Source organism: Podarcis bocagei (genome assembly GCF_964188305.1).
Source record: "Podarcis bocagei genome assembly, chromosome: 1".
NCBI lineage: Eukaryota > Metazoa > Chordata > Lepidosauria > Squamata > Lacertidae > Podarcis > Podarcis bocagei.
Window position 1 is genome coordinate 94,511,075 of NC_138125.1, and position 23,700 is coordinate 94,534,774.

Here is a 23,700-nt window from a genome sequence, read left to right on the forward strand (position 1 = left end):
CCGCATCCAGCAAACACAGATAGTAGTTGCTACACAGAAGTGTCTACACAAGCCTGAAGAAAAAAGACAGACTAAATCCCGCCAGGTGTGACAGATAAGATGGTCAAATTGCACAATGGCATCCCTACAGCTTACAGTGTGTGTGCATGTATTTAGGTCTCCCCAAAATAGTTTCTCCTAATCTAAAATGGATATGAATGCAAAATGGTCAATAAAGATATGTGATGGGGACCGTGAAAGTGGGAGAAAAACACACATGCAACGTGGTAATGATGACATTGATTCAGGGAGCACAACAGATGCGAAAGCTAGCTCTCAGTGATCCACAGCAAACAAAAGGGCTGCCAGTTGAACTCAGCAAGCTACACAATATCAGTTGTATTAACAAGAAAAGGCTGAAGCTGCCCAGAGTGGCTGGGGCAACCCAGTCAGGTGGGCAGGGTACAAATATAGTAGTAGTAGTAGTAGTAGTAGTAGTAGTAGTAGTAGTAATGCTAATAATAAATGACCACATATTATTATTATTATTATTATTATTATTATTATTAATTATTAATTATTTATTATTTATTATTATCATCATTTATTTAAGCCAAGCTTTAAATGATCAGCCATTCATTTTTTAAAAAGATTGTTTATATTGCTTTCACTTGCTTCAGTATTTAAACAGTGTTAGGACTCCCATGATGCCATCTGTTAAGAGGGAACTATCAGAAGATGCAGAGCATAACAATTGATTATGTTTTTATAATTTAGTTGTACCGCAGGCAATGTGATGTATTACTTTAATGAAGTTGATGCAACTTTCTTGGTCAAACAAAGCAAAACTACGTGAACTCCTGCGACTTGGGGTAGGGGCAGGGCAAGATAAATCTATCCTTTTATAATGTTTTATATCTGTGCTGGGGAATCTGTGGCCCTTCATATGATGTTGGGACTCCAACTCCCATCGGCCCAAGGTGACCTGGCCAATGGTGAGGGCCGATGAGTGTGGCAGTCGACCAACATGGGGAGGACTGCTGGTCCCCATTACTGGTTTATCTGTAACAGTTTGGAAGTGTGAGGTACATAATGAATATACTAGCTAGATGCCCACAAGCCAGATATGTTCTGTGGCAATTGCTATTCTGATCACTGCTATCACAATTGACTGGAAGAACCCTTGTAGGATGAGGTGGTGATTCTATACTTCGGACTCATAATGGGGGTTGTAATGGGGGAGAACCAAGGGTGGCATTTATTCCAGATTAATTACTCCAAGCTATAAGTGAGACTTTGAAAATGATTTGTTTGCCAATAGTTTCACAGTGTTAGGTTTCTTAGTAAACTCACTTGGTATTTGATAAATCCCTCCAGTGACACGATATTTTTTTTTTTATGCTTCTATCCCTGCCCTTCCTCCAATGAAACGAGGGCAGTATACTTGGCTTTCCTCTTTTATCCTCACAGCAACCCTAAGAGGTAGACAAGGCTGAGAAATAGTGGCCTCAACCATCCCAGTGAGTTTCACCCCTGTGTGGGGATTTGAACTAGTGCTCTATACAGCAGAATATTTAAGTTGTAGCAACATTGCTTCTTTTCCTGTAACCCCTGCTTCCTCATTTTAAGTGACCTTTGAGCTCTATAGGTGAGTTTGACCAAGAAAGAGGCAATAACAGTAGACAGATGAAAGGAATAACTTTTCACCCTTCCTGCATATACAAGACATAAAAGACGTTCAGGTACCTTGAGCAATTTGCAATCTCTATCCTGGCTCCTTCACAGTCACGTCCACCACACTGAGGCTGAGGGCTGTTACACAACCGCGATCTGCACATGCAGGAGCCTGTGCTGTCACCATCCGAGTGTTCACACGGTTGCCACGGAGACCAGGCCCCCAACTGGCCATCCACCATCAGATTTTTCACCTAATTTAAATAAAGAGAAGTCATCACGGTGAGTCTGTGCATCGTAAATTGCCCATGAGGGCAAAGTTGCAGTCGAGGCAAGGAGATGTGTGAGAATCTTTCCTACCCCTCTCTAGAAAAACACAATGTCAGTTGTTGTTGTTTAGTCGTTTAGTCGTGTCCAACTCTTCGTGACCCCATGGACCAGAGCACGCCAGGCACTTCTGTCCTCCACTGCCTCCCGCAGTTTGATCAAACTCATGCTGGTAGCTTCAAGAACACCATCCAACCATCTCATTCTCTGTCGTCCCCTTCTCCTTGTGCCCTCCATCTTTCCCAACATCAGGGTCTTTTCCAGGGAGTCTTCTCTTCTCATGAGGTGGCCAAAGTATTGGAGCCTCACTACCAGGGCCAGCCCTACCATTAAACAGAGGAAGGCTATTCCTGCCTCAGGCAGGAGATGCTGAGGGATGGGCTGTAAGGTGGAACAAGGGACAGAGTTGTGTGTGCTTTGTGTCCTGCTCTGTACATTCCTAAACTAGCCCACCGCCCTCAGGTGTAGCAGACAATGCAGTCCTGTTGCCAAACTGAAAGTAACATTCAACTCATTCATTCATTCATTCATTCAATCAATCAATCAATCAATCAGATTCTGCATGTGAAAGGGAGAGGGTACAAGCTTGTCCCCTGCCTGAGGCAGCAAAATTTCTTAGGCCAACCAAGTTCACTACACAGTCACTGTGTGTGCAGTACCCTAGATATAAGTAAATAAATATCCAATGAGAACAGAAGACTTAAATGAACTGCACATGTTCTTAAGGTCTGATTCTGAACTCTTCATTTCAGCTGAAATGTAAAAAGCAGTGGCAACCATTTCAGTTTGTGGCTTCCACATTTCAAATCAGCATCATTTTGACCACAGTGCTACATGTGTGTTATACCAAAGTGCTTCATCTGTGCTAGATAACTTCCACTACTCCCACAGTGCACCCCTGTGTGATGCTGTCTGCACACAATATGAAGGTAAAAAGGATTTGATTTTGGAGATCCACACATTCCTCTTAGAAGAAGCTTTTACCCAGGGACAGGCAACCTAAGGCCCGGGGCCCAAATGCGGCCCAATTGCCTTCTCAATCCAGCCCGTAGACAGTCTGGAATCAGCGTGTTTTTACATGAGTAGAATGTGTGCTTTTATTTAAAATGCATCTCTGGGTTATTTGTGGGGCATAGGAATTCATTCATTCCCCCCCCAAAAAAATAGTCCGGCCCACCACATGGTCCGAGGGACGGTGGACTGGCCCACGGCTGAAAAAGGTTGCTGCCCCTGCTTTTACCTCTCAGGGGAAATAGCACCATCCACAGTTGAAGCAGCAAAGCAAAGCTAGAGGGGCACTTGCCCGCAGACCAGCTTGTCAGCTGCCACTAATAGTTGTACATGTTTATTTTTGTAGAGAGGCAGTTTCTCCATCTCACAAGAGAATCAAAACACTATACCTCTTACCCGAGGCAACTCCAAAAACACACAATGAATTAGTAAGGCATTTAGGTTTACAAATCATAAGTTTCTATCTCCAACTTCTCCACTCCTCTCTCTTTCTGGCACAGTTAAGCACTCCCTTGGCTCTTCCTATAAGCAGCCGCCACCCCCATCTCAAGACTATGAGAACTGACATGGAAGTAATTTAGGTCTGTCGTTATGCTCATCACACTGTAGTCAGAGGACTTTAAACATCTGTTGCAAAGCTTTGTTTTTACCACACTCTAATTCAGCAGTACACAAACAATAAACACCATGGGGGAGTCTTGTGCTGAGATTTCTGCGCTCTGGATAATGCTCAGCTGGACTACTTGGCTTAGTTAGGAACATCACATATTTAAGCAAGATGAAGACAAACTGGGCAAGATTAATAGCAGAAAGATGACATGATTAAATGCTGAAGAAGCACATAATTTTCTTCTTCTTCTCTGGCACAGAGGAGGATGCTAGGAGGGAAAGCCTTATTGCAGCCCTAACCCTCCCATCTCAGCTAACTTGTCGTTCCTGTAATTAATCGGAGATGGTGCTGGCTGCCCATTTAAAGGCTGTATTAAGAGGGGAATTTTGGGACGCGGGTGGTGCTGTGGGTTAAACCACAGAGCCTAGGACTTGCCAATCAGAAGGTTGGCGGTTCGAATCCCCGTGACAGGGTGAGCGCTCGTTGCTCGGTCCCTGCTCCTGCCAACCTAGCAGTTTGAAAGCATGTCGAAGTGCAAGTAGATAAATAGGTACCGCTCTGGCAGGATGGTAAACAGTGTTTCCGTATGCTGCTCTGGTTCGCCAGAAGTGACTTAGTCATGCTGGCCACATGATCCGGAAGCTCTATGCCGGCTCCCTCGGCCAATAAAGCGAGATGAGTGCCGCAACCCCAGAGTCGGTCACGACTGGACCTAATGGTCAGGGGTCCCTTTACCTTTACCTTTAAGAGGGAAATTTTAGCAAGTTCATAGATCATAGGTCTTACTACTCACAGTGACAATATGCTACCTCCAGTTTCAGAGGCAGCACACCACTGAATACCAGTTCCTGGGAGATCAGATGAGGAGGGCAATTACTTTCAGGCTCTGCTTGTGGGGTTTTCAACAACCATCATGCTGGCCACTGTGGGAAGCAAGATTCTGGGCTAAGTGAACTCTTGGTCTAAACCAGAAGGGCTCTTCTTTTTGTTCTCAGAAAATAAGCAGGTCGGAATTAATAAAGTAATAGAGAAGTGTCCTGTGTAATTTAGCCCTCTTCTAAGGTGGCGCTGTGGGTGGGTGGCGCTGTGGGTAAAACCTCAGTGCCTAGGACTTGCCGATCGTATGGTCGGCGGTTCGAATCCCCGCAGTGGGGTGAGCTCCCATCGTTCGGTCTCAGCTCCTGCCCACCTAGCAGTTTGAAAGCACTCTTAAGTGCAAGTAGATAAATAGGGACCGCTTTATAGCGGGAAGGTAATCGGCGTTTCCGTGTGCTGCTCTGGTTCGCCAGCTGCAGCTTCGTCACGCTGGCCACGTGACCCGGAAGTGTCTTCAGACGGCGCCGGCTCACGGCCTCTAGAGTGAGATGAGCACACAACCCTAGAGGAGTTTGGATGGAGTTTGGATTTGATATCCCGCCTTTCACTCCCTTTAAGGAGTCTCAAAGCGGCTAACATTCTCCTTTCCCTTCCTCCCCCACAACAAACACTCTGTGGGGTGAGTGGGGCTGAGAGACTTCAGAGAAGTGTGACTGGCCCAAAGTCACCCAGCAGCTGCATGTGGAGGAGCGGAGACGCGAACCCGGTTCCCCAGATTACGTGACTACCGCTCTTAACCACTACACCACACTGACTCTCCACACTGACTCTAGAGTCGGACATGACTGGCCCGTACGGGCAGGGGTACCTTTACCTTTAAACTTGTGAACTTTCATGTGTAGAGAAGCTTCTGATTTTCCTATGTTTGGGATTTTTCACCAGATTTTAGCAGGTCCAATTTACTCTCCTGGTTATGGATCACTCCATACCTTCTGTTATTTTTTCCAGCTTGCATTTCTTGAATTGGAAGGGATGATCAGTGCACAAGTAGCAGTAGTAGTTTTGTTTTAAAGAAAAGCTTATTTACTGGTCTTTGAAATCTATTGTGATAAACGTATGACAACCTGTGCACGTCACACTTTTTCTGCAATCAAGAGAAACTGACAGGACTTCTAGGGGCCTTGCCAATTTCACCACTATCATTTGTATACATACACACACACACACACACACACACACACACACACACACACCTGAAGTGTTGTGGCATGCACCTGTGGTGGTGCATGAAAATGACCTTTTGAAGAAACAAAGTGCTCTTTTTCTTGGAAGGCTGTTTGGGCAAGGGAGGTGACCCAGCTGCTTCCTTGAGGCCGACAACAACCAATGAGCCTGTCACCACAAACAAGAGAAGGAGATCCATGCATGGAAGAAGGATTTTGTCTGTATATCATTTATTGCAGGCATAGGCAAACTCGGTCCTCCAGATGTTTTGGGACTACAACTCCCATCATCCCTAGCTAACAGGATCAGTGTCGTAGTCCCAAAACATCTTTAGAGCAGAGTTTGCCTATGCCTGATTTATTGGATCAAGAACCGTCAAATGTAAATTAGAGGCACATAAATCTCAAACACCAACGTGGCGCTTCAGAGTCATTGATATATGAGCACATATGTGAGAAAGCCACTCAAAATATTACAGCAGGAGGCTTTGTAGTATACCATTTATTGGCACTATTAGAAGTACTTGAACCAATCCTGTCATGCGACTAGGTAGACAAAGCTATAGCACACCTCCAATCAACTTATTTGTGGCAAGGCAAATAAGTTACTTGTGCACATTATTACATATTAACACCATGTTTTCAATTTCTCCTAAATTCAGCAATCTGTTTTAACAAGGAGAGAAGAGACAGAGGGCTGGAATTCATGGAATGGGGTGGATTGTGGGACAGGAGGGAACACAGGAGTCAGACCACCAGGTCCATCAAGCTGGGTATTGTCTACTCCTGACTAGCAGTAGCTCTTCGGGGCTTCAGGCAAAGTTTGCTCCCAGCCCTTCCTGGAGATGCTGAGCACTGAACCTGGGACCTTCCGCTTGCTAAGCAGATAATCCGTCACTGAGCTATGGCTATTCGAATCTCCATTGCGCTCACATGTTTTTCCCATCTGCAAAGAGTTTACTTGCATTCTCAAAAGTCTAGAACTGATCATTCAGCCTCCTGAGCATTCTCCACTTATGTGAACAGGGAACTGGGCTCATGCACCAGATCTGCACCAATGAGTGCAAAGCGAATCCGGATCAGGAAAATGAAAGCTTTTATAACCAAGCTACTTTGAAATATTTCGACTTTATTTGCTTTAAGATAAGAAGCAGGGCACAAATAAAGATGTAACTCTAAGTCCAGATGTGTTCACTTTAATTAAAACAAATCATTTTTCCCCTTAGCTTTTATTTAGGCAAGATGCTTGCTGGGGGTTTTGTTTTTTTTAAGGAAGTTTTGCTTTATGCTGGATGCTGTTCGGAACAGACTGTTGCAGCCTGCACGGAACCTCTGATCCAGCAGAGCTGTTCTCATGTACTTTGCTCAGAAATCAAGGACACAATTTGGCGTAGTGCTTTAATTAAGAAGCACAGAAAGAAAAAGAAAAATACCAGAGAACCCGAGAAACAATTATTGGATTGTAGCTGGCATAGAGAAAGCAACCACATTTTAATTAAACAAACATGGAAAATTTCAAAACAAATCAATTTTACATGCGGAAACCTTATTTATTACCCACCACCATCACCACCTTGAACAACATATGGATTATAATTCCAGCCTTCGGTTTGTAGCAATTTCTTTAGAATAAATTGTATGGATTCTGATTAAGAAAATATGCACTGATCTAGTCAGAAAACAGCCCTCCTTAGTGGCTTCTCTGTAGTTCATGCATTGCCAACCAGGTTTTTTTTTTAAAAAAGAGTTGGGGAGAGATTTAAACTCCATCTTTAATAGAATTAATTTCTGAAGCCTTGATCCAAGTAATAGAATCCTCCATTAATCACAGCTGGCTATGTCTTATATGAAGAATAAGAGCCAATTCCTGCATGCTACTCAAAGCATAAATTCCTAATGGATCTCAGAAAACTGCCTCACAGAGAAAGGATCTAAAACAAGAATAACAATTTATTTTTCAAAAAAAATCCCAAAACATTAAAGACAGTATCACTTCAGAGATATGGAGCGTTCGCTAGAAAAGCTATTTGAAAAGGTGAGACACCCCTTGCTCTTCAAGTTCAACGCTTCTTGTCCAAAACCTTCATATTGCTGCTCCCATGGTTACAACAACCCTCCCATGTACATTTCTATATTTTCAGCCAACATCACTACCACAGTGCAGCCTGGACTCCCAAGAGTGTCCTCTTATGACTTCCCTCCCTTAGTGTCTAATTGGAAGTAGCAGCAAAAGGGCCCTATAAAAAGAATTTATGAGGCTGCACTAATACACACATTTTCCCCTACAGGCAGAAATATTGCTTTGCTTTATCCTATTTCTCTTCACAAAATGGTACAGGAAAATGAAAAATGAGTCAAGGAAATATACTCTTCTTTTCCGGAGAGGGGAGGAAACCCCCTGTGTGCACCTCATTTTTCAGATTTGTGGTGAAAAGGAAACAGCTAAAACTTTTATTTTCTCCATGGAATTAAGAAGGCTTAATCTCACATGGTCCGAAAAAAGAAGCCCAGAGCCTGCCCCTGATCGCTTCCAGAATACAGTGGCGGGGCGGGGGGAGTTGACCCAATATAAGAATTGGGGTGATAAAGTTACTTCTGGATAGCCTAAAGAATGGGTGTCACCTTCCAGATGTCATTGGGCTCCAGCTCCCAAAAAAGCACAGGCAATTGTCAATATATTATGAAAACCTTCATTGTGTGTGTCGGCAGGGTTAGGGGGTGGACTGGAGCAAAAGCTAGTTAAATAATGAACTACTAGCAAGAAATGCAAGCTACTAAGAATATTAACACATCTGTTCCTCTTATTTTCTCCCCTCTCACTCACCCCTGCTGGGGAGGTAGATGGGAGGATGACTATACTACATCCTGCCATTATTTACTCCAAGGTAGTTGCCTCCTGTATCCATGTTACCTTAGAGCAGCAGGTAGCAGACTTTGACAGAGTGAACCTGTATAATTAAAAAACAGCAGCAACAACAACTCTAGAAGTCACCTCAAGTGTAACATTAAGACACAATAGACAGGCTTTTTTTCCTGGCAGCATTAGTGTACGCCTTCAACCTAAAGGCAAGCAGCTCATAGGAGGAGAGTGGGCTCACTGCCACAGCAGATTACAGAAATGTAAATTTCTTGCAGAAGGATTAGGTTACACCATTGAGCTTCCCACTGATTCTTGGCTCAAGTGATGGCGCATGGTGCTTCCCTTTACTGCATGGAGGAGATGGGGCTAGCATAGCTTGCCACTCTTCATTCTTGCCCAGTGTAGATAAGACATGGCAGGTCAAAGTAAATGTATAGCATGCAGCTTGGCCCTGGAAGAGGCGGTAGAAGGGCAAGAGAAAACTATTATTTTGTATCAGCCTGAAGCTCCTAGGAAGGCCTTTCTAACACCTGGAGAACCACTGACATAAAGTTAGCAGCCGCTAACTTTTGATACCACAACCAAGAGTGAAAACTCACGTAGAAGTTGTGAGTTTTCTGACTGTGACACAATGTCCCACCTCATTTGTTTTGCAGAGGACCTAAGTGTATGACCAGAGAAGGCTCTCAAGGCACAGTACACAGGGAGACTACTGAAGCTGAACTGGTGTGGCTCTGTGGACTGCCTCAACGGAGACCACCTGGGAGCCCCACATATGCTGCTCTGAGTTCTTTGGAGAAAGAGGAGGGAAGAAGTGTAATAAATGAGTCATTATTACCCAAGCTGAAAGCCTAAAGTGCACTGGAGTCGCAGGAGTCTTGCAGGGGAAGACCGTACTGAAGAGCACATGCTACACCCAGCAGCCCTTTGCTTCCCTTTACACAACAGTCAGGCTGGCCATGTGCTCTGCATACACCTCCAAGTTACAACCATAACAGCAAACTTCAGCAGCTGCAATACCACCCGGACTTCCCCTTCCTTTGACCACAGTCTTCCTTACAGCAGCATTAAGTAATTCGCCACCTGCTGATGGTTAAAGCGATAGCCACATACGGTGCACATCAGCACTGTTCAATTAAGTCATAATGTGCTTTGAAGTGATCCATGAAGACTGCCAGTTGGTGTGTTAATGGCTGCTAAAGGTGCCTTTATGGCTGCTGCCCAGGCTGTGCAATGTAAAGGGGGAAGCAAGGGGAGCTGCATTAAGATGGCCCTAATTGGAATGAATGCCTGTATTGCTGCATCGTACGCACACATCTATGACTGCTATAGGGCCTTTAATAACCTACTGTCCCATCTCCCCCTCCCCACCCCCTGTGTGTCAATAGGTTTCCCATTCCTCCTCTACACTGTTAAGAGGTAAGAAAAAGACAGCACTAGTGACATGTTTGATGCACAAGGCTTGCAAGAGATGTGAACTACTGTTTCTCGTCTTCTTCTTCTTCATCATCATCATCATCATCATCAATTTTATTTATACCCCGCCCTCCCCGGTCAAAACTGGGCTCAGAGAAGCTAACATCAAATATATAACATATTAACATAAAATCAGGCAATCAGTTAAAATACATCCTAAAATCAAATCAGAATCAAAGTGAAATCCAGTCAGATGGCAACCTGCAAATTAGGGTTGGGGACCTTAAATGCTCGCCAGCCTGTTTGTAGTGATCTTACATGAGCCTGTGAGAAAAGTTGGGGGCCACTTTCATGCAAGTTCTTATAGGGAGAGAGGGGGAGTCAGACTGGACCCCGACCAAAGGCCTGGCGGAACAGCTCCATCTTGCAGGCCCTGCAGAAAGATGTCAGATCCCACAGGGCCCTGGTCTCTTGTGGCAGAGCATTCCACCAGGTTGGGGCCATGGCTGAAAAGGCCTTGGCTCTGGTTGAGGCCAGTCTAATCTCCTTGAGGCCCAGGACCTCCAAGATGTTATTATTTTTGGACCATAAGGTCCTCCAACCAGGAGAGGCAATCCCATAGGTACAAGGGTCCTAGGCTGTATATTCAACCTACATTTGAAAGCCACTCACGATTATACACCTGACTCATACATCGCCTTTCCGGCATAAGCTTTTTGTTGATCCAGTCCCACACACTTTGGTAACCTATCAAAATAGTCAGTGTCATACGAAAGAAGGCAACAACAGTACCATGACTGGTGGACTGTGAGGCCCAAGTCTGGGACCCTGCACTCCTTGGGGTGTCCCACAGTCACTGGCAGATGACAGTGTGGTGGGAAACTGCAGTATTGTTAGCTCTTGGGTAGTTATTCTGAGGCTGATGTCTGTCAGTCACTGCAATTTCCCTTTTCCTTCCTTTAAGCAAACCAACAACAACATTCAGTTGGGCATGCAATCAGGGAAGAACTGGCAGAGCTTCCGGTGCACCAAACATCTTCTTTTCCCACACTGTAGTGAAATGAAGGTGATGGGTTGTTCTGGGGGTGTTGGGAGTGGCTGAAGCTGCAGCACTTCACTGGGCAGAACATAAAGCTGAATGCTTTGTTTTGTTTTTTTAAGAGATAATAATACAAGGATCCATGTTCTTCCTTGCTATGGCCTTGTGAAGTGGGAGGAGAGGAACAAAGTGACCAAAGTAGCAGGGGAGGAGGAGAAAGCAGGTGGAATGGCAGTGTGGGAAAGCAGGATCAGGATAGTGGCCAGGACGGCAAAGAAGCCATGTGGCAAGCGTAAGCTATGGAACTCTCTCCTCCAGGAGGCAGTGATGGCCCAATAAGTTAATCCATAGCTACTAGTCATGATGCTTTTGCCTCTGTGGTCAGAGGCGGTATGATTCTGAATACCTGTCGCTGGAAACCACAGGAGGGGAAACTGCTCTTGTGCTCAGGTCCGGCTTGTGGGTTTGGCCACTGTCTTCTTTTTATGTTTTTTAAGGCACTTTTTATGTTCTTATGAATACAACGACATGGCTGCTACTCTTCACACCAGCACAGCCGACCTCTGGCACCAGATGGTAGCCATGGTAATGGAGGAAAACACAAGATCACAACCATCCAGCATCATTTCCCCACATCAGGGAGGTGTGAAAACAGACCGTAGAGAAGGGTTGCGCATTTTAAAGAAGAGAAATGTATGAACTAAGCTATAATCATTCACTGCCTGATGTGGCAAGAGCACAATTTCTTCAGCCAGTGATGCTCCAGTTAACTTTTTTCAGCATGCATCTCTCCAAGATATGGTGCACAATAACAACTAAACTTCTAAATCATCTGCATATTAAACATAAACCTTCCCATCCCTGGTGTCGTTTCTAAAACTCAAAGGAGTCATGAGGAGCCATTTTCAGCAGTTTTCAAAGACCTTGAAACAATGATAGTGAGAGGAGCTGGAAAGCTCCCCATGTGGCCAGGCCAGACATTTTCCAAGTAGAGGATTAACACTTCACACACCTATCAACAGGCAGAGGCATTAAGCTGAAGGAGATAACAGCATGTGCAGTCAAGAAGCACTATATCCCAAGAACAGCACAGGAAGGTTATAAACAGGCAATCCCTTAAAACCAGCTTTGGCGGGGTGGGGGAAAGAAAACATAAGCTTGCCAAGTAGAGGATGGATTGAAGGAATGACTAATGCACTCTAGGGGGGAAAAATGAGCTTGGGAACCAAGAATGATAAGAAGAATAAACATCCCAGCATTGCAACTTAAAATCTAACTGGCATGATGCAGATATAACCCTCTGCGACCTTAGCTATATATTGCCTCAGTGTGCTAAGCTGCATCATGGCAGAAAGTAACATTATTAAAAAGGGGGGAGTGCATTAGGGTAAGCCTATGTGCACCTGCCTTCTACCTTGGAGATCTGGTTCAAGGTACAAACCATGCGAACGCATTTCTTCACAATGGCTTTGCCATCTCAACACTTCATCTAAATTTCAAATGACTAAGCCACAGATAGCCAACATGGTGCCCTCTAGATGTTGTTGAACTACAACTGCCATCAGCCCCAGCTAGCTTGGCTAATGATGATAAAGGATGGGAGTTGAACACATCTGGAAGACACCACTTTGGCTACCCTTGAGCAAGACTGCCATGCAAAAATTGCTACCATTGCATAAACAGCAGCTGCAGATACATTTAAAGCAGTGTACACTTTCCCCAAAGAATCATGGGAACTGCAGTTTACCCCTCACAGAGCTACAATTCCCAGCACCCTTAACAAACCAAAGTGGCAGGATTCTTTGGGGGGGAAATAATGTACTTTAAATATACAGGGTGTGTGCAGCCATAATCCATTTTCATACCTTTAGCCTTACATCAATTGCAGTTCCCAGGAGAGAGGGAGCCATGATATATGGATGAGTGGTTGAGAAAGAAATCATACAAACCATGGTAGTATTAATTTGTTGCCCCCGCCCCACACCATGGGAATCATGCATATCAGACAGGCGACAGGGCTTCCCTCCATACCTGTGCCATCAAACCTCATTAAAGTGTGCCCTTGGAACACATTGAGACATCAGCTGCCTGGCCCGCACATTTACAAACTTCACCACTGCAGTGTGGGAAATAACTTCATAGATTTATTTATTCTTACGTTTATATTCCACCTTTCTTCCATTGTGGAACTCCAGGAAGCCACCCAACCTGTAGGTCTCCCAGCCTGGCACTGATCTGATTCAAACCAGTTTAGCTTCCACAAGGCGGTGGTCTCATGTGCCTTCACCACATCCTGAGGTGTGCAGCAACTGTTCAAATTTATCAACCCCAAATAGCATTTGTCATACATTTATCCATTACTGGTTTAACCCTCCACTTACAGGACACTCGGTAATATTCTGACTCCACAGGCTCATATTGGAGCTGTCCTCAATGGTGGTGCAACGCTTCTGCTTCCTATCCCAGCCGCAGTATGGGTCCCTTGCTCCCAGGCACTCGCTGTGTATGGGAAGAGAAAAAAATATAAGCGACGTTTCACAGATGGAAACTTAAAAAAATCAGTTACTCAAGTACAGAGCTTCTGTGCGACAGCTGTCAACTCTGCAAGGAAGGTTGATGATGAACAAAATAACAAGGTGATGACAACTCCCTCTCCCCAAGAAAATATCACTCACACAAATCAAGGATTAAAAGCCCATTTACTCTCTTCCAAGGCCCGGTAGATGACAAAGAATTGCTTTGCAAATGTAGTCAAAGAACACTTGTCCTTGCAAATAATGATGCATTCGTTCATTCTCTTACAAAGAACCTTCTGTGACAATGTTTTCTGAAACAACTTGTAGGGGTTAGACAAGCAGAAAGAGCAAGTGGGCCAATATTAAAGGTTATTAGCTTTGGCGTTTAAAACAAGAACAACAATGGCAGCACTTTTAATCATGATCTCATGCCGCCAACCTGAAACAGACACAGTTAGTGTTACTCAGAAGTCTTTTTTGGTGGTGCTCAACAATGGATGCATTCATTTTTATGTTCATATAGTCTGCGTATGCAGTCCCTTTCTGTGATTCATTAAAGGAAAATAACTGTTAATACTTTCAAAATACAGTAAAGGTCAAAGATCAAACTCAAGGTTATTTAGGAAAGTGATGCTTCTACTCTGGAAGTATCACTTCTGACAGTGAGTAACGGAGCACACATGCTGCTAAACGCAACTTGCTACTTGACTTAGCTTCAGGAAATTCAGAACTTGCATTTAGCATCACTTGTGAATATACCCTTGTCTAGTTTAGCCTTTCCTTTAGGTCATTATACGTTTTCACTTACAAAACCAAAAGTGGCTAAACCAAGCCATATGAAAATAGAAACAGGGCTACACTTTAAATATGAAAAGCTGTGTGGCTTTCCTTATTTAGACTTCCTGTAAATAGGCAAGGAAGGGACTTAGGTCATACATGCAGAGAACAAAGAGTCACAGTCTAGCTTTATCTTCTGGTTATTTATCTGTAGTTCTCCTTGTGGCAGATAATCTTGTTTGTTTGCACAAAGCCTGCCGTATCATTAGGCAGGGTGAGATGGCTGTCTCAGGCAGTGGACTCTGGGAAGAATGGCTTTGAAGGATAGGGTGACAAGGGCCCCACTGTCTGTCCTGCACCATCAAAGCTGCCCTTTGGATTCTGTCCATCGTCAGTGTTTACGTAAGATTCTGGCTGACTTCTGTTCAACAAATGCTCACCTGGGGTGGGAAATGCCCTTGGCCTCAGGCAGCAAAATGTCTGGGGCCAGCCTTGTATTCTCCTGCCCCTCCCCAAACGCTAAGGACAGCTCATTCTGAGAGAGAGAGAAAAAGAGGTATCCAACTATAGACAACAGGATGTCCTTCCCTATGGATAGGACTTTAATCCCTTCCAGCTTTCTCTGCTTATTGGAACGATGCCTCCATGTTTTGAACAGGCAGAGCTAGCCTGCTTTTCACATAGTAGGGTGTAAGATGTAGCCAAAGTGAGAAACAAATGCAAGTGGACATTTGAAAGGGCCTGTAACTATGTTTTTTTGGCTGATCCTTTGCAATCATGCAATCAGCTGCTTCAGTCCTTTCCCAAAGCCTCAGCAATGTCAATTAAGCCTGTGGCATTAAACCAAGGTGAGGGCGGGGGCACATCCAATTCAGGCAAAAGAAGGGAAATGAGATTTATTCCAAGACATCAGTATGATAAGTGAAACACCCACCCCTCCCCAGAATCAAATGAAGTGAGATGTGAAGTATTCACATCCAGAAATCTTTGAAATCCCATTAGTTGGTAATCAGCTACAAATGAAAAAGCGTGTCCCTTAAGCATAGCTGAACAAAGTCGGATGCAGTACCAGCCTATACTGATTCCAAAGCAATTTGCCCCAGAGCAAACATTAGATTCCTTTCTGCTGCCAGGTGTAGGAATGGTTTTTATTATTATTTACTAGTCTCCAATCTGCTCTTCCTCCACAGAAGGACGTCTGCCTTGTGATTTAGGCATAGGCATATGATAGCAACATCTCTCTTGGCTGTTTTAAATAAAAGATTCTGGGCGAGATGCAATGATGCTCTATTATGCTTCCCTAGAAGGGAAACTTTTAAAACAAAAACACAACTATCGGAAGAGGTGAAGAGAAACGGTAATTCTGGCGCAGCTCATACCAGACAAAACATGCCAAGAGCTAAGTCATGGTGTAGGAACACAACCATGGGAGTTGCTGGCACAAGGACACTACAGAGAAAATTGTGCAGTGGGTTTGTTTGTTTTTAATCTGACTAGAGAACAATACCTTACTGCTCTAATCCACTGAGAGGAGCTGCTAGCCCCTCCCCCAAACTGTCAGCGGGCGTAAAATAAATAAATAAATAAATAAAGAACAGCAGTTATTCAGAAAAGGAAACGGGGGAAGGGTTTTGTGAAGTCGTTGAGTAGACAGATGGAGGGGGGGGAGAGAAGCAGCTGAGACATATGGCCTTGGAGCTCAAGGTAGCCTGAACATTCCAGGGCAGAATTAAATGGTTCCTAGAGATGAGAAGAATGACGATCAGTGAAGGGGGGGGGGGGAGAGAGAATTCTACATCGAAGTCCCCACTTTGACCTTCAAGATTCTGAAACCAAACTCATTTGGAGTGCCTCCCATTTAAAAAGCAGAGCTGAGCACAAGATGAGCATGAGATATATAGGATGTGTACTAAGTTATTTCCATGCAGTCTATTTTTCAAACTATTATATATTTGTTTGCAGAATTTCACATCTACTATGTTTTTAATGTTTTGGGGTGTTGTTTTTTTACAAAAAATAACCATTTGGGAGCAACTAAGAGACAGGAAAAAGGGATAACAACACATTTAACTACTGAAGCACCCCAAAGCAAAATCAAATGATTCACAAACATATTCTTTTTTGCTTCCATTTTCCCCAACAAGATGTATTAACGTAGGGGGGAAGAATAGTATAATGGGAAAAGCTGGGGCTCTCTGGATGTTGTTGGACTACAACTCCCATCATCTGTGACCACTGAACAGGCTGGCTGGGGCTGATGTGAGTTGGAGTCCAATGATACATGGAAAGCTACAGGTTCCCCCCACCGTTCTTTTATAGAGTCAGTAGTTGTGTATTTACAAAGGCACAAGTCTGGAGTATGGAAGAACAGATGGGCCATCATGGCTGAGTGGTTAGGCTCAAACGTGTCCCAAATGGAAAGTGGCAAGGACCAACATGAAAGGCATTCTATTTGTGGTGAATGCACTGGGCTTCATATTTCGTGGCCATCAGCATGCACAGTGCAGAAAAAGTAGGGTAGGGTGGGCAGAGAATGACAAACAACAGTAGTCCCAGCTGAAATGGCACAGTAGTTCAGAAATAACTACTGTTATTAAAAATAAATTAATTATTTTTAATTTACTAATTCCCAAACAAGGAAAAATATTATTTACAAAAGCATACTCAGGTGTTAGACTTCATCATTCCTGACCACTGGGGCCATGCTAGCTGGGGCAAATGGGAATATACATCTGGAGTGCCACAGATTCCCCAACCCTTGGTGAGAAGATGCCTATAAGTATCACAGCAAGCACCAACTTATTGCACAAGAGGAAATGCCTCTTACAAAATTTATCCATATTTAAATTCAAAATGTTTTAGTATCTGGGGACTAATTAATAGCAGGCACCTTTTTAAGTCCACTGAAGTGTTTCGAATCAATTCCTCTAACTGGTTAAGCAACCCAACTTTGCAGCCTAACTCAAGGCAGACTAAAATAATTACATCTAAATCTTTGCATTATCTAAAATTAGATCATCCCAATTCAGCATTCAAGACACAGCAAGCCAACATATCAATCCATGACTCCTGGGGCATCTCAATAACCTGGCAACAACCACATTCATGCAAGCTGTGTGCTAATCATCTTAATTTTGGACTCATAAAAGATTCAGTTTAGGTTTCAGCCTTCCAGCTCAATGATCCATTTCTTTCCAAAATGGCCCTTGATGCTGATCAGGTTCCATACTCCTTAAACAAAATTTTCCAGGAATGAAGGCAAGATGGGGTGATTATAATTATTCATTAAACTAATGTAATCTAAGGTATCTGTTTATTTCACAACAAAACACAAGCTGAATGGGTTTTTTAAAAATCGTTTCTATTTTGCCTACGCTGCATCGTTGTCAGCATTCCACAGGCTGCAATGTATCCTGCTCAGGTACAGAGACTATTTTGCTGACACTTCAACCGCATGCATTATGTCTCTAACATGGCAGCAAGGTGGGGATGGGATTGAAGAATCTGGATAATGCACTTAATGAATTATAGCAGGTCAGTCCAAGGCCTCTGTCATTAGTTTACAACTTTAAGGGATTTGCAGGGTAAAACTGCAGAGCAAGAAACTAGGCAGGTGGTTATTTTCCTGCATGCATCCCAAAGAGAAGGCATCTCCACATAGGGTGGAGAGACTCCTGCCAGGAACCCTAGAGAGCCTCTGCCAATCAGTGTAGACAACGCCAAGCTAAATGGACCAATGGTCATTAATGGCATTTTTAAAAATGTGGAGAGTTTTGTTGTTGTTTTTTAAAGAAAAATGTTACTAGTAGCTGCAGCAGGAACTTAGGGAAGAGGGTTTAACACTCTCCGCCGCCTCCCATCATGATCCCATGGTCTTGAATATTGTTCAGCTGAAGCAGCTATTTGCAGAGAGGAGACTTCCCTCCAGATACAAATGGCAATTATAGGAGCACAATTTTCATTAGGAGGGGAAAGGGTTAAACTTGCCCCTCTTCACCCCTCAGGGTCCTGCTGCTGTTAAGCACCCCCTGCCCATGGCTATTTCATTTGTAAACAAAGCTTCAAGTTAATCATATTCACGCAATTAGTGTCACATCTAGTTTGACCCTTAGTTTTCCACATTTAAGCAACTTTGACAAGGAGAAATATTCAACTGAGCAATCCCTCTCTTGGAGTAAGAAACTAGTACACTCTGCCAAAAGCTGAACTACATGACTGTGCTGCTTGTGTATCTTGGCACTAAAAAGAACATTTTAATTGCAATTTCTCCCTCTGTCTCTGATCTCTTTCAATCCACCTTCCTCTCATTTATGATTTTTGTATGCATAGCCCCGCTAAATGTTAATACCTGAGGCCAGAAATTGATTATAAAATGCAGCATTAACCAGCACTGTTGCCATAAGAATCTACTGCAAACTTCAGAACAGGTTAAGCACACGGTAGATGTAAAATAAGTTCCGTTGCAGTAACACTGGAGTACAGGGCAAAAGCCAAGATCCATAGGTGTTTGGGATCACGTTCCATGGAAGGTTTTCTAAGGGTGTAGCAGCTGAACACCATTAAAGAACTGTTTAGGTCTCAGGGTCACATGAAATAAAATATTTTCTAACTTCAAGAGAAGTTCACTGCTGGAATGTTGCCCTGAGAAGTTATAGGAGGAGACTGGGATCTGTTGGGGATTTTCAGGTTTTAGTACAGTTCTAAGGCATCACTTCAACCAGACAACCCACTGGAGGCGTTTTCAACATTCATTACACATTCTATGAAACTCTCCTTTGGTGGAGATGATCACTGTGGCACTTGCATGCATTTCAGCAAATATTCAAAATAATAAAGGCAACTGTTCAATTGAATGTTCCCTTCTCAAGGATTATCTGTACCAGGAGCTTCCTATGGAATTAAAACAGTCTAAGCTAAATCTTGGTCAGAGTTTCATCCAAGCCTATGTGACTGTAGGCAAGTCAAGGGCGGAGTGAAAGTGAGATTTTCCAGTCACATGGACTGTGGGCTAGTGCTTACTGAAAATAAGTAACGGGACTCTGCTGGATGGGGGAGCTTTTCTGAGTTTGGTTGGGCAAGGTCATTTACTGTCCTACAAGAACATCCAGGAGCCCTAAAAATGTTGTCTTTGGAGACTTCAACCAATGTTCTTCTAGTGTCAAAGACCTCCACAAAAGAACAGATGGAACTTCGTGTGTGTGTGTGTGTGTGTGTGTGTGTGTGAGAGAGAGAGAGAGAGAGAGAGAGAGAGAGAGAGAGAGAGAGAGAGAGAGATATTTCCTTACAGAGGACTAAGAAGCAAGTTTGGTCTAGCAGATGAGCAAACTGACAGTCTGGACTTTTCCAACTGTGAGGGGTGTGAAGACGAATTTTTGATGTAGGCAATCTGAACTTTGCCACAAACTTTGGGCTTCTGCAAACGGAGGATGTTCCTATTCATGTACAGAGCAACATTCTTCTTCTTTGATGATCACAACACCTTTGGTAAAGGCTGTTCTCCAACTGGAGGGCTTGCAGGCCAGTGTTTCCCAATTGTCAGTGTTTATACTACATTTTTTAAAGAATTTGCCTTGTGAGAGTCTTTAAACTTCTTTTGTTGTCAACCAGCATTACACTTTGAATTTTTAAGTCGAAATGGAGTAGTTGCTTTGGAAGACTATAATCAGGCATCTGTACAACATGACCAGTCCAACGGATTTGATGTTGAAGAATCATTGCTTTGACACTGGTAATCTTTGCTTCTTCCAGTACACTGGCATTAGTTTGCCCGTCTTCCCATGTGGTATGTACTTTTTTTCCGGAGACACCACTGACGGAATATTTCAAGCAGTTGGAGGTGGCGTTTATAAGTGGTCCATGTTTCACAAGCATACAATAAGGTTGGTAGTACAATAGTTTTGTAAACAAGCATTTTGGTTTCCCTGGAAATGTCCTGGTCCTCAAACACTCTGCACTTCAATCAGAAGAAAGCTGCACTCGCAGAGCTCAGGTGATGCTGGATTTCAGCATCAATGTCAGCCCTTGTGGAAGGATAACAGCTTAGGTAGGAGAAGTGATCAACGTAGAGACAATTCAAACCTGGATCCTGGCAGAGAATAATTCTACAGTAAGAACTTTTATTTGATGTGCAACACTAAAAAACAGTTCCATTTCAATATTAATTTGAAAAAGGTAATTCTGTGGAGAACCCAATATGGAGAAAGCAATCTGGCGTGGATAAGGCCAGTGGAACTGAGAAGACCAAGACCAACTGGGAAAAGATAACAATTCAGAAAGGACTTAAAACAGCAGAATCCAAGAGACATGTGACTGCAGCATTCACTGTGTGAGTATATCCCACAGTTTGTGTGTACATATGAATGAAAGGATAGTCAGCCTAGGTAGGATACTTCACAATACATCTGGTTGTGTTTAGGGCGATGATACTAGGGTTATTCCAGAAACTATTAGCTGTGGTATATTCATTGGGAATCCAAGAAAACGCCACCCTGAACACATTTTAACAGATGGGATTTATTCCGACAGGGCATTAACGTCAATAGGCTTTCACTTCTAAGTTCATTGCTTCGCAATAAATGTCTTATCTGATGCCTAATAGAATACACCTTAAACACTACATTTATAAACAATTCAATTCATCTCTCTAATACAAGAGTTATTTTGCCTCTCACTCCTTATTCTTAGCCACAGAAGACATTTGCATGAAAATAGGATCTAGGCTCCTTAGGAGTTTCCCTGCCATCTGCTGCTATGACTCTATCCTCACTCATTGTTTTAATTTGTGAAGTCACGAGTGCGGATGAAAGTAGAAGGTACAGTTTGAGATAAGTGTGGGAATAAGCACACAGAACAAAAGTGACAACCTTAGTGAAATGAATGTAGCAAAAGACTTCTTAAGCACAGGGCTTTGTTGTGCGATTTCCAAGGGTATCTCCAGATGGCTCTCATTTTGGAAACTGGAAATTGCTTCAGAGTTCCCAGCCCTGGCATACAGGATACACTGGCCCATGCTCTTCCAACCTGGTCCATACAGTTTCTTTGAGGCCACTGCAGAACCAATGCAAACTGTGAAGTCGGAAGAATCAATTCATTAAACCTATAACAATGATGCTCTGTGGGGAGGAAATGTGCTTTTCCGTGGCACGGTTCTCATGATCTTGGCCATGTCCTACAAAGGTGAGTTAGGATCATGAAAAGTCCCCGCATGGAGCAGCCCTAGGCATGGAAACCGGTATTTGATAAGAGTATTTGGGCATCCTGAGAAACTCAGTACTATAAAAAGGAAATTAATTCAAAACCTCGGGGAAAACAGGTGGTCAGTTTTAGGTGAAACTTTGGAAATCAGAGCATCTGGGCAAAAGTTTAAGAGCAAAATCATGTGTTAATAACTGCTTTAAATATAAATAAATAAAGCATGCTTAACACCACCTATTGAATTTTGAAGGAAAAGCAGCCAAATTGGGGCCTGATCCACATCACGGATCCAAATTAGTTTCCCAACAACACACCCTTCCTCCCTCTAGGGACCCACAACAGCTGGTGGCAGAGGTCATTTGGTGGGAAACTGGCAAAGGCCCACAGTTGATTTTCCATTAAAGTACCAGTGGGAGCATTAAGGACAGCTTTTTAAAAGTGTGATTGATATAATGGCCCTTAGTTGCTACTGAGTGACAAGTTAGTGCTCTTCCACATCTACCTTCTTCCGTGTTTCATTGCTCACACTGTCAAAATCTCCATGCCGTTTCTTCCTTGCAGTCTCCTTCCTCCTTCTAAGTCCTGATCCCCATCACCAATTCCAAAGCCTTTTAGAATCAAAACCATGGGATTTTGCAAATGTCAGTAATTTGCATTAATTTAGTGGGCACAGAATTTAGCTTTTATTGATGCATCAGAACTGAGCTATGGGTTCAGCATGCTATAGCAGTGTTTATATCAGTCCACCTTATGAAAGAAGAAAAGCTGTGAGTAGAATCCAGGTTTGTAGAATTCATTCACAAAGCTGCTTGGCAACTGCCAATGCAATTTTTACAAGCAATGGAGAAGAATTATTAGATCCTTGCCCAGTAGCTGCGAGTGTGAGATTGTGCTTGGCAGTCTTGGAACTACTCGACAAGATTAGCTTATTGTCCCATTAACATCAACCTGCAAAAGGGGGTTGAGCTAAACAAATAATCATATTAATTTCCAGCCAACCAAATCCTAATTACTGACAGCCTCAATAACCAACATGCAGGATACAGAGCATCTGTCATGCCCCAAAGCAGATGGCGCTAAAAGAGCAGAATAAGAATTCAAGAATGCTCAAGGGTTACGAAAATAAAAAAATAAAAATAAAAGCCAAATCCTACAATTTCAATTTTCTAAGCTAAAACAAAGAAACAACCCCCAAACATAACATAAACTGTAGAGACAAACTGGTGATCTGTAAAAATCCATTATCATCCCCACTGAAAAGACAAGTGAAGCAGAACTGAGCTACTTTATCCAGACACCAGTCAAGTGGAAACAAATTCATTTTCCTGCTAAACAACACAACACATTCATGGCTGCCGTCTAGTACCAATATTCACTTCCGCTTAACGCCAACTGATTCTATTTAAACAATGGAACTAGTAATGTAATAACTCACCACCTCCCATATTAAACTGCAAGAACCTGAGTACAGGGCAGGGGGAGGACAGCTCTCTATTTGATGGGCTGCCTGGTCCAAGTGGAGTTTAAAGATAAAAGACTCCTAAGAAGGAAGACTCAGGGCCCTTGAAGTTGCCCATCTACAGCAGGTAGACTGAGCAGTCACAGTATTTCCAATTATGGTGAATTTAATTTTCATTTAAAAGGCTCCTGGAGTGCTTTCTAGGTGGAATGTTATATCCATAACACTCATAAACTGTATTGCATTTTTATTTAAACTATAGTAATTCTTTCTAAATTGGCACCTATGTGTATTGATTCTACAAATTTGTGCCCTTTTGTTGGTGATGCCTTTGCTCTTTTTGGGTGATGCACAAGCAACCAACCTAATGACAACCATTCTGAGTCAGAAGCACATCCCATCAGCTGGCACTGTCTTCCCTGAGGTCAGATGCCCTCAGGTTTCTCTGTGATAAGAAACCAAGGGAGTTGCTTGCAAGTCCATCAATAGCAATGCATAGTTGACACTGGCAGGTTTTTAGTTCATCAGAGCATCAGTATACTAGATGACGAGAGCAGAAATACACATGTCACTTGCCATAATACTTTTGCTTCCTAGCATCTTCTTAGTTAGAAGCCATTGTGTTCTAAAGATATACCAGGCCTCTTACATCTTTAGAACTGGTTGGTTGTTTCCCACCGCTGCTTGCCGGGGGCGGGGAGGGGGGGAGGGAGCAAAACATAATTCCAAATACTTTTTAAACAAGCTTTGTTTTTTAAATTTTGAAAATCCAGAGTCTTGTAAAAGTCTAAACAATCAT

The 23,700-nt window shown here is 43.2% G+C and overlaps 1 protein-coding gene across 9 annotated transcripts in view; it reads right to left on the reverse strand.

Annotated features, from left to right (window-relative positions):
* Positions 1-23,700, reverse strand: part of SEMA5B (semaphorin 5B) — a 375,751-nt gene that overhangs the window by 31,744 nt on the left and 320,307 nt on the right. For all 9 annotated transcript variants that reach the window (XM_081188335.1, XM_081188332.1, XM_081188333.1 and 6 more), the window contains 2 exons: positions 13,337-13,454; positions 1,726-1,907 (listed from right to left, as the gene is read on the reverse strand). In XM_081188335.1, the coding sequence (XP_081044461.1) occupies positions 1,726-1,907; positions 13,337-13,454 (300 nt within the window). The remainder of the gene's footprint in view (positions 1-1,725; positions 1,908-13,336; positions 13,455-23,700) is intronic.